This window comes from Megalobrama amblycephala, linkage group LG4 (genome assembly GCF_018812025.1).
Source record: "Megalobrama amblycephala isolate DHTTF-2021 linkage group LG4, ASM1881202v1, whole genome shotgun sequence".
NCBI lineage: Eukaryota > Metazoa > Chordata > Actinopteri > Cypriniformes > Xenocyprididae > Megalobrama > Megalobrama amblycephala.
The window spans coordinates 49,481,991-49,493,121 of NC_063047.1; the positions used below are offsets into that span (position 1 = coordinate 49,481,991).

The following is an 11,131-nucleotide window of genomic DNA, read 5'->3' on the forward strand; positions in this document are numbered from 1 at the left end:
TCAGTAGGACAAATAAGTGAATTTTATCAAAGTAGATAAATATAGGAACAATTAAATTAAATGGACTATTTTAGCTTTTTAAGGTAAGAATATATTGTGCATGAAGCACAATTAGCTTAATTTCAGTGTGTAGCATACAATTTCTAAATGAAGAGTTTGGTTCATAAACGCTATAAATCCATTTTGATTAATTTGAGTAAAAAGGTGTTTTCTTTACTAAGAAAGTGGCAAGATGGAAACTTTCACATAGCATCTTTTGGTTATAAAAACATTAAAAATTCAAATCTAGATTTTGATTTTAAAAGGTTTATTGTAAAAACTGATTTTTTTTTCCCCCAAAATGCAATATATCCATGACATTTTTTTTTTTCAAAATGCAATTAATCCATCAATATACACGTTATTTTTCATATTGAAAATACACAACAAAGTAAGTTGATTCACATATATGACAGCCTCTGAACTTTGCCAAAACTAATCTTATAAATAGGCATTTTGCCTCATCTTCTTAATCTCCTCACGTAAATGATTACATTTCGATGGTTTCTTCCCCACCGCAGAAACCACCACAGGTTCATCAATGCCATCAAAATTAATCTTTTTTTTTTTTTTTTTTGTTGATCACAAAGTACAATGTAGATAAGGAAACTTAGGGTGCCGGGTGATTGGTTGAGCGGATATATCGCGTTCTGCAGAGAAGGGAACGCGAGGCGACCACAAAGAGCACCTTCACTTTTGCGATCAAAGGGGCAGGGGCTCAAGCCCCCCTGGCCCCCCCTCTGTGCACGCCACTGTGACAGAATAACACGATTGCATTTTGTGCAAAATTAATAAATGACTTTTCAATACTGACCAGATACAATACTGATTTTGGTGGGAACTCTTTTTTTTATTTTTTAAATGCCGTTTATCGGATTTCTCTTCATATATACATTTTGCTTAAAATAGCCTAATTTAGTTAAACTTACTATTAGTCCTTTAAGAAAACACATAACACAGTCAGAATAATCTGCCATTGTTTCTGATGTAAAAGCATATTTTTATATCTACACAATCAGTACATTCTATCAAATGTGTGAAATTAAACATACTTGTTAGATAAAAGAACACATACAAAGTATGTCTAATAATGAAACTCAAAGTACACTGTTATAAACAATAACTATAGAATAACTTAATAATAACTAAATAATAACTTGAGCACTGCTGTCTTAAAATAAACTTTAATCACACCGTACAGTATGTACAGTATAAAGATACCAACTCTAGTTTCTCCAGCTTGCATTGTGGGTTCATCAGGAGAACACTGAGGTTTTCCAATAAATGAATACAGATTAATAAATGAAGACAGATTAAACCTATATTTTATAAAGTCACATCATCTTCATAAAAAAAAAAAGCAGAGGAAGAGAGATCTTTATTTCACCACACCAAAATACTACTGATTTTTTACACCAACATAATGTGAACTCAGACTCATAGTGACATATTGAGAATAAATTGTTTTAGTTCAAACTGTTGAAGTGATTTTGATTCTTATATTTGAATGTTACTGACCTCAGTCTCTCCAGTTTACAGTGTGAATCCTTCAGTACGTCACATAAGTGCTTCACTCCTGAGTCTCCTAGTTTATTTCCACTGAGGTTCAGCTCTCTCAGGTGTGATGGGTTTGATTTCAGAGCTGAAGTCACAGCAGAACAACCTTCATTTGTCATTTCACAGCATGTTAACCTGTGTTGAAAGAAAGATAGAAAGAGAATAAATGAAGACAGAATAAAACTATATTTTGTAAAGTCACATCATCTTCATAAAATGACGTCACGTTCTGTTTGTTGCTGCCGCGTTGTTTGAGCTAGAGCTCCGTCGAGCTGATTCCTAATTGTTTGTTTTTGCCTCGTAAAATCTAACTTATAATCTATCACTCTTTCTTTTTCGGTGGGGGAACACATCCCCAACATTATTTTATATAAAAAACATTTGGATTACCTTGATATCGCTAGCTTTATCCGACTTCCCGAACTTTCGCTACTAGCTTTAGCCCGTTAGCATTAGCGGCGTGCCAAGCCCACGCTACGCTAGCGTTTGTACTCTTCTCTCTCACAATATTATTGTTTCATCTACTCTAATGGCGAGTGTATTGGATGTTTCTCTACCTTTGTGTGCAGGTGAGGACACGTTTGAGCTGCATGCGGTGCAGTTGGAACTGGAGGCCGTGGAGCGGCAGATCTGGATCCTTCTCGAGAAGCAGGCCGAGCTACGCGAGCGGCAGACAGCGCTGGAAACTTCTCGCGCTGACGCTCACCAACCCTCGGTAAGTTTGCAGCGCGATATTAACACTCCTGCTTCCTCTACGCCGTGTGTTTCTCTGCACAGGGCCCGAGCACCAAGAACGCGTTCATCCCAGCCCTCGTTCACTCCGGCGCCGTCACACCAGGGACCTTGGGTGCTTCAGCAGCGGAAGACGCGAGCCAGGCCTCGGACCAGGACCTCTCCTCCACCGCCCCCGGTCTTCGACGTCTCAACACGGAACCGCTTCTCCCCTCTTCGCGAGGCAGAACGCGACGCCGTGGTCATCGGAGACTCCATCGTCCGCCACGTCCACGCTACCACAGCCAAAGGTAAGGTGCGCAGTCACTGTTTTCCTGGTGCTCGTGTTCTCGATGTTTCTGTGCAGATTCCCGCGATCCTCAATGGTGCTGAGACCATCGGAGCTGTAGTGCTGCACGCGGGGGTGAACGACACCAGGCTGCGGCAGACGGAGGTGCTGAAGCAGGACTTCAGAAGCCTGATCGAGACGGTATGAGCCACATCGCCCGCGACGAAGATCATCGTGTCCGGACCGCTTCCGACGTACCGACGAGGACATGAAAGGTTCAGTAGATTATTTGCTTTAAATTAATGGTTGATGTCTTGGTGTAATGAACAGAAGCTGCTCTTTGTAAATAATTGGAATCTTTTCTGGGAGCGTCCTAGGCTCTTCCGTGCTGATGGCCTGCACCCCAGCAGCATCGGAGCTGATCTTCTGTCAGAGAACATCTCCAAGACGCTTCGCACCATATGACTAGTAAGTCAAACCTCAAATCACAGCCTGTGTTCTGCCCACTTCATTGATAGAAATGTGAGTGTAGTACAGTCTATAGAAACTGTGTCTATTCCCCGAATAGTGAGGTTTAACAATAAAAATAAAGGATCTAGAAAAAACCTAATCGTGATCAAACCAGATTTTTGTAAAATTACTGAACAAAAACAATCTCTAAAACTAGGGCTACTAAACATTAGATCGCTGACACCTAAGGCAGTTATCATAAATGAAATTATCACGGATAATAGTCTTGATGTAATTTGCCTTACTGAAACATGGCTTAAAGCAAATGATTATTTAGGTCTTAATGAGTCTTGTCCACCTGGCTACCGTTATAAAAATAAATGCCGCCTGATTGGCCGTGGCGGTGGTGTAGCAACAATCTATAGAGAGATACTTAATGTTACTCAGAGAACAAACTACAGGTTTAATTCATTTGAAATTCTTATGCTAAATGTTACACTCTCAGATATAAGTAAAAAGTCGCTACTATCTCTTGCTTTGGCTACTGTTTATAGACCTCCAGGGCCTTATGCTGATTTCCTAAAAGAGTTTGCAGACTTTCTCTCAGACCTATTGGTCAACGTTGATAAAGCGCTGATTGTTGGAGATTTTAACATTCATGTAGACAATACAAATGATACGTTAGGGGCTGCGTTTACAGATTTACTAAACTCATTTGGGGTCGAACAAAACGTCACTGGACCCACTCACCGTCTTAATCATACTCTAGATTTAATTATATCACATGGAATAAATCCTACTGATATAGAAATTCTACCGCAAAGTGATGACGTCTCTGATCACTACCTTGTAACATGCGTACTGCATATTGATGATATTTGTCAAATTGCGCCACGATATCGACTCGGCAGAACAATTCTCCCGACAACTATAGATAAATTCACAAATAATCTGCCTGATCTGTCTCAGCTGCTCATCGTACCCAAACACGCAAATGATCTTGAGGAAATGACTAGCAGTATGTACACCATTTTTACTAGTACATTAGATACTGTTGCACCGATGAGATTAAAAAAGGTTAGAGAGAAAAATACTGTTCCATGGTACAACAGTATTACTCGCACTATGAAAAGAGAAACTCGTAATCTAGAACGCAAATGGAAACAAACTCGTTTAGAGGTCTTCAGAATCGCATGGAAAGACAGTTCGTCCCGCTATAGAAAGACTCTAAAAGCAGCCAGGGCTGAGCATCTTCGCAAACTTATAGAGAATAACCAAAACAATCCACGGTTCTTATTTAGTACAGTAGCTAGATTAACAAATAAACAGACATCACCAGAACAAAATGTTTCATTACAGTTTAGTAGTGATGACTTTATGAATTTCTTTAATGAAAAAATCTAAAGTATCAGAAATAAAATTGTAAATGTACAACCTTTGACAGAGTTTTATGATTCAGCTTTAATTATCGCCCCTCAAGAACAGTTGCAGTGCTTTACAACTATAGGACAGGAAGAGCTACATAAACTTATCACTGCGTCTAAACCAACAACATGTTTATTAGATCCAATACCCACTAAACTACTGAAAGAGCTGTTACCTGTAGCAGAAGAACCTCTTCTCAATATTATCAACTCGTCTTTATCTCTAGGTCACGTCCCACGACCGTTCAAGCTAGCAGTTATTAAGCCTCTCATTAAGAAACCACAATTAGATCCAAACGTATTAGCAAATTACAGACCCATTTCAAATCTTCCATTTATGTCTAAAATACTAGAAAAAGTGGCGTCGGTCCAATTGTGCTCCATCTTGCAAAAAAACTCTATCTATGAAAAATTCCAGTCAGGATTCAGGTCTCATCATAGCACAGAAACTGCGCTCGTTAAAATTACAAACGACTTGCTTCTAGCTTCTGACCAAGGCTGTGTCTCAATACTAGTGTTACTTGATCTCAGTGCTGCGTTTGACACTATAGATCATATAATACTCTTAGATCGACTACAATATTACACTGGTATTCAGGGACAGGCATTACGGTGGTTTAAGTCGTACCTATCAGACCATCACAATTTTGTTTATATAAACGGGGAAAAATCTAAGATCACGATAGTAAACTATGGAGTGCCGCAAGGATCGGTGTTAGGCCCTCTGCTATTTTCAATATACATGCTGCCACTCGGCAATATTATAAGAAAACATGGAATTAGTTTTCACTGCTATGCCGATGATACTCAGTTATATATCTCATCACGACCAGATGAAATCTCTAAATTATCCAAACTGACAGAGTGTGTTAAAGAAGTAAAACATTGGATGACTAGTAATTTTCTTCTATTAAATTCAGATAAGACTGAAGTATTACTTATTGGACCAAAAACCTGTACACAGAATCTCTCAGACTACAATCTGCATTTAGAAGGATGTACTGTTACTCCATCCTCGACAGTTAAAGACCTGGGTGTTATATTAGACAGCAACTTGTCCTTTGAAAATCATATTTCATATGTTACAAAAACAGCCTTCTTCCACCTCAGAAACATTGCTAAAATACGGAATATGTTATCTATTTCTGATGCAGAAAAGTTAGTTCATGCTTTCATGACATCTCGACTAGATTACTGTAATGCATTATTAGCTGGTTGTCCTGCTTCATCAATAAACAAGCTACAATTAGTACAAAATGCAGCTGCTAGAGTTCTTACCAGGTCAAGAAAATATGATCATATAACACCAATCTTATCATCTCTACACTGGTTACCTATTAAGTTCCGTATCGATTATAAAGTATTGCTAATGACCTATAAGGCTCTAAATGGTTTAGCTCCTGTGTACTTAACCGATCTTCTATCGCCCTACAATCCTTCACGCTCTCTAAGGTCACAAAACTCTGGACTTCTGGTTGTACCTAGGATAGCTAAGTCCACTAAAGGAGGGAGAGCGTTTTCACATTTGGCTCCGAAACTCTGGAATAGCCTTCCTGATAATGTTAGGAGCTCAGACTCGCTCACCCAGTTTAAATCTAGATTAAAGACGCATCTCTTTAGCCAAGCATTCACATAATGCATCTCATACCAGATCAACTGCACATGACTATCTTTGCTTAAAGTTATGAACAGCAGCTACGCTAATTATTATCCTTTTGCTTTTCTGTTTTATCTCGGGACACCCGCCCTGAGGTGACTAGAGAGGACTTCAGCTTCAGTTTGGATCCAGCCTCTTAAGAAGACCTCAGACAACCATCACCTGTGAAGAGACGGCGCCAGCTCCTGCGAGGACTTCAGAAGACGCAATCATCTGGATCAACATTCACATTGCACAATCTCTATATCCTAATTTATTGTTAATGTAATTCATTTTCCAGGAGCTCTTTGCTTCTACCTTCAGTTAAACTGCTAACAGTGATTGTAATTAATTACCTAAAGTATATTATTTGCTAACTACATTCTTTAAATTGTAATGTTGACATCCATTTTCTGTAAAGCTGCTTTGAAATGATATGTATCGTGAAAAGCGCTATACAAATAAATTTGAATTGAATTGAATTGAATAAAAAAGAGGAAGAGAGATCATCTTTATTTCATCATATCACAAAATACTTTTTTACACATTTTACACAAATATGTGAACTCAGACTGAACTCAAAACTCATAGTGACATACTGAGAATAAATTGTTTTAGTTCAAACTGTTGAAGTGATTTTGATTCTTATAAGTGAATGTTACTGACCTCAATCTCTCCAGTTTACAGTGTGAATCCTTCAGTATGTCACATAAGTGCATCACTCCAGAGTCTCCTAGTTTATTCCCACTGAGGTCCAGCTCTCTCAGGTGTGATGGGTTTGATTTCAGAGCTGAAGTCACAGCAGAACAACCTTTATTTGTCATTTCACAGCATCTTAACCTGCATTGGGAGAAATGAGACAAAGACATTCTGTTTCATTCAAATACAAAAACACTTTTATCTTTCATTTAGGTTAATATTGCTCACCTCAATCTCTCCAGTTTACAGTGTGAATCCTTCAGTACGTCACATAAGTGCTTCACTCCAGAGTCTCCTAGTTTATTCTCACTGAGGTCCAGCTCTCTCAGGCATGATGGGTTTGATTTCAGAGCTGAAGTCAGGATGAGACACTGGTTCTCTGTAATACTGCATCTACACAGACTGTAGACAGAAAGAGAAAATGTCTCAGATCTATGGTCAGTTTAGGTTTTGTAGGATCTAAGCATCACATCTGACTATAATTTGTCATTTGAAAGTCGCATTTTTAATTCTTTATAACAACTCAAAATACCACTAAGGGCTTTATAAATACAGCATTTACAGTTTTTCCTCAATCGATTTGACACATTTCTCCAAAGTAATGTAACTGCTCTCAAAACAGTTAACACAGTGATATAAACACACTCTTACCTTAGCCAAACAGTTCAAATTTACTGCAAAATAAAGCACTGTATTTTGTTCTAGTAATGCATTTATTAAAAGTAAATACTAACATCAAAACTACAGGTGTATTGTCTATAAAACTACAGGTGTATTGTCTATTGATTTTAGAACATTTTCAGCTGTGAATGTACAAATACACTAACAAATATACACGTTTTATTGTCATGGGCGACATTTGACTCTCGAGTTAGGGGGGCAAGATTTTTTTTTATTATTATTATTTTTTGTGCAAATCAGCAAATTATTCGCAGAAGTTTTAAGCAAATGAGTTTAAGTTTGCATGTTGTTTATTTACTCATTTATTTAATAATTCACTTCATTTTATTATCACGGGAAATGACGCAGACGATATGAATCAGTGTCCATCATTTTGCGAGCAACTGGTAATAAAGAAAATGCCATGTCGCAATATTGAAAATATTTCCATTTTAAACCATGAAGGCGAGCCAGTTGATATCACACAAGCAATGTGCAAACCTTGCGTGAGAGTTATGTGGGTGAAGAAACCTGACTACACAACAGTAGCGGCTTCTGGCCATTAATATAGGTAGGGCAGATTAGCGCTAGTTTATGATAACCATTTAGCTTTATATTCTAATCGCTGAACTCATCAGACACACTTTGGCAGAATTCGAATGTCCTTCAGCCTGAGGGTGGCGCTCTAATGATGATTGACAGACTTTAGTAGCTACACAAGACACAGAATCTTAGAATCTTAGTAGTATTTATTGCTTCCGAATATTGTTTTAGAATAGTTATGTCGGAATTCGAGTGAGGAAAAAAGTCATGTCTATTTTCAGAACAAACATAAACAACAGAACTACTATAAAAGCTATTCACATGAGCACATTTAAATTTAAGGGTTTGTACTCTCATTAATTTGGTACGCTACTCCACATAGGTAGAACAGACATGCCAAACAGTTACTGACTTGATGCAACTATTTGCAGTTGTGCCACTCACACACTGGGTGTTGATAGAAGGGCGTGGTTTGCAGAACTTCGCACAGTGGATGAGAAGCGGCATTTTAAATACGAAAAAACTTTTCATAATCCTCTATTATAATGCATTTTAATTGCCCCAAATCATTGTTAATGTAGGCTACATAAAAACTTAATCTTAGTCTGTATTGTACATTTTACATCCTAGTCTGCAAGACTGTACTACTTTTCAATATTAGTGCTAATAGTGACCTACTATAAATTGGATGCCAGATATATTATATTTTCTTTTAAGCTTAATGTATGACTGGATAATCTGTATTTTTTTTGTGATAGATTGAGATCATGGTTCTCCCATGATTCTGAAAACAAAACAGACAACCAAACAAAATAATGGGTTCTGACAAAATGTTCTTTTAATGTTATAAATTAGTCGATTTATAAATGTCAATAAATGAATGAGTCTATTAAAATATTTAATTTAAATGAATTAGTTATGTAAAATGCTTTGAAATTAATGAATGAAGACCCAAAAATGTTCCCACTCAAATGAGGGTGTTACATGTGCACTCTATTTTGGACTTGTTGTTGTTCTATTTCCCGCCACTAGTCATTCACCATGGTAACTGATCACGTCATCATAACATCCAGCTGTGTCTAATCACCCACCTTGTTATCCCATGTATATATACCCTGTGTTTTCAGTCCAGTGTTGTCCGGTATTGTTTGTGTTTGTGTATGTTCCTGCCTGTTCTATTAGTCTCCTGTGGATTATCTAGTAAAAGACTTGCTTTGCCTTGATCTCTTTGTCGTGTGCTTACAGTATTTCAAAATTGCTAAAACACTAAACCCCATTCTCTGAACCCAATGCTCAGTGGCCTAAACCCATTTGTCGAATCAGTCACTTTGTAGGCAAACCTTAAACAAGTTCAGGTAGTTAAGACACTGTTTGCAAATCTCATCCACTCTTTTTGCAAAACTCTAAACACATTCTTACTCACTAAAACGCATTTTGCACTGTTGCAAAATGGTAAATACATGTGGCAAAAATTAAACACAACTACAACACAGTTGTCATCCTTTAAACACAATGACTCAAAATTATTCACACTTATTTCTAATGATGTGTTCAAATCAACTGTATAAAATATAGGTCAGTTCAGAGTGCACAGGTGACACAGGTGCTGAATGATGATACCAACAATAGAGGGAAACATTCTGAAAAGTAGAGGGGGAAGAGTATGTGTAAGAGGATGATGAGGAGAAAGAGCAAGGGGTGTGGAGACAAGGCTGTCAAGGCTGGATCCGGCACAGGTTTTTCCCTTTGCCTGGCAAGAGACAACATTGCCTGTGATGTGGAAAATGTCCTCAACAATATTCAATAATATTCAACAATATTATTGATCTGACAGTACTGACATTATAGGATGAGAACTGAACTAAGCTAGCCTAGATGATGACATCACTGTTTTCTGCAGAACTGCTTTATAGAGGAAAATAATTACAGTAATTTACATAATAATCGATGGTCTTTACAATGTAAATGAATCAACACTGAACTGACTTGGCAGCTGAACAATGACACTATTTTCTTTTAGAGCTGTACAGCCAAAATGAACCCTCTTTGCATTACTGATCATCATGTACCTGTTATCACTGTAAAGCTGCTTTGACTATACTATACTATACTATACTATACTATACTATACTAGTATCTGTGTAGTATAAATTGCAATTGAAATAAAGGTGACTTGACTTGATTTAGGCCGGACCCAACATGAAGACGTGATGCTGAAGCAGAATGAATCTCTGACTGACTCTGAACTTTTATTTTTTGTGTGTGTGTACTGTATCAAGCTTTTCATTTAGAGTTTTCTTTTACCTTTTAGTCATTTGCATTTAGACTGCTGTATGTTTGCAGTATGTAAGTACTGTATATACAGACATTCAATACTATATAATATTGAATATAATACTGTACTTGCAGTACATACAGTATACTTTAAATTCACATTACTTGTGATTTCTATACATTTTATGTAATGGCAAAATGTGTTTACTGTGTTACAATATACTTTTTTTTCTGTAACCTCATGTTCTGGATGTTGTGTTTTCCATTTTTTAATGTAGTGTCTAATGAATGATCTGTAGTGTATATATATTGTTTAATGTGTGTATGATCTGAAAGCTTTGTTTGATTTTGCCATAAGAGTCAGAGGTTTTGTGAAATTGGTTTGAAGATTGGATTTGTGTTTTGTGAAAATGAGTGATGGTTTCAAGAAATGTGTTTTAGCAACTGTGAAATACTGTAATACACCAGCTATTGTAACAGAATACCGGACCTAAACAGTTAGACAGATTGCGGCGTGTTTATTGTTTGTTATTTTCCGTGTCAGAGTTTTTCGTGATTCACTTTTCATTCCCATCACGATGTACACACCCGCATTTCTGTTAATTTGCCTTGAGCAGAAGGACCGCTCCCTCGAGACGCATTTGAATGATTTTTTGTTCCTAGCGCCATCTACACATTTCCCAGACAGCAGCCTTTGCAACTTTCTGTTTGCTGGCCTGAACACCACCACCAAAGCGCAGCTGTCCGGGGAAGGGCCTCAAGGTAGCTTCTCTGAATACGTGGAGTGGGTGCTGGCGTCATGTGGATCAATGACTGTGGATTCCTGCGACAACGACGCCAGTTCCACTC

The 11,131-nt window shown here is 37.6% G+C and overlaps 1 protein-coding gene across 5 annotated transcripts; it reads left to right on the forward strand.

Annotated features, from left to right (window-relative positions):
* Positions 1–1,827: 1,827 nt before the first annotated feature.
* LOC125267805 lies at positions 1,828–6,284 on the forward strand. Of its 5 annotated transcripts, none has more exons than XM_048189772.1 (3): positions 1,828–2,871; positions 2,974–3,064; positions 6,223–6,284. In XM_048189772.1, the coding sequence occupies exon 1, from the start codon at positions 2,126–2,128 to the stop codon at positions 2,801–2,803; it is 678 nt and encodes a 225-aa protein (XP_048045729.1). In that variant the 5' UTR covers positions 1,828–2,125; the 3' UTR covers positions 2,804–2,871; positions 2,974–3,064; positions 6,223–6,284. The 5 variants fall into 5 exon arrangements, with proteins under 5 accessions (XP_048045729.1, XP_048045730.1, XP_048045731.1 ...); XM_048189773.1 differs by having other exon boundaries at positions 6,231–6,282; XM_048189774.1 differs by having other exon boundaries at positions 6,243–6,263.
* The last annotated feature ends 4,847 nt before the right edge of the window (positions 6,285–11,131 follow it).

What these genes read in the sequence shown, in the direction of transcription:
- LOC125267805 (XM_048189772.1), top strand. Translation starts at nt 2,126, where the DNA reads ATGGCGAGTGTATTGGATGTTTCTCTACCTTTGTGTGCAGGTGAGGAC.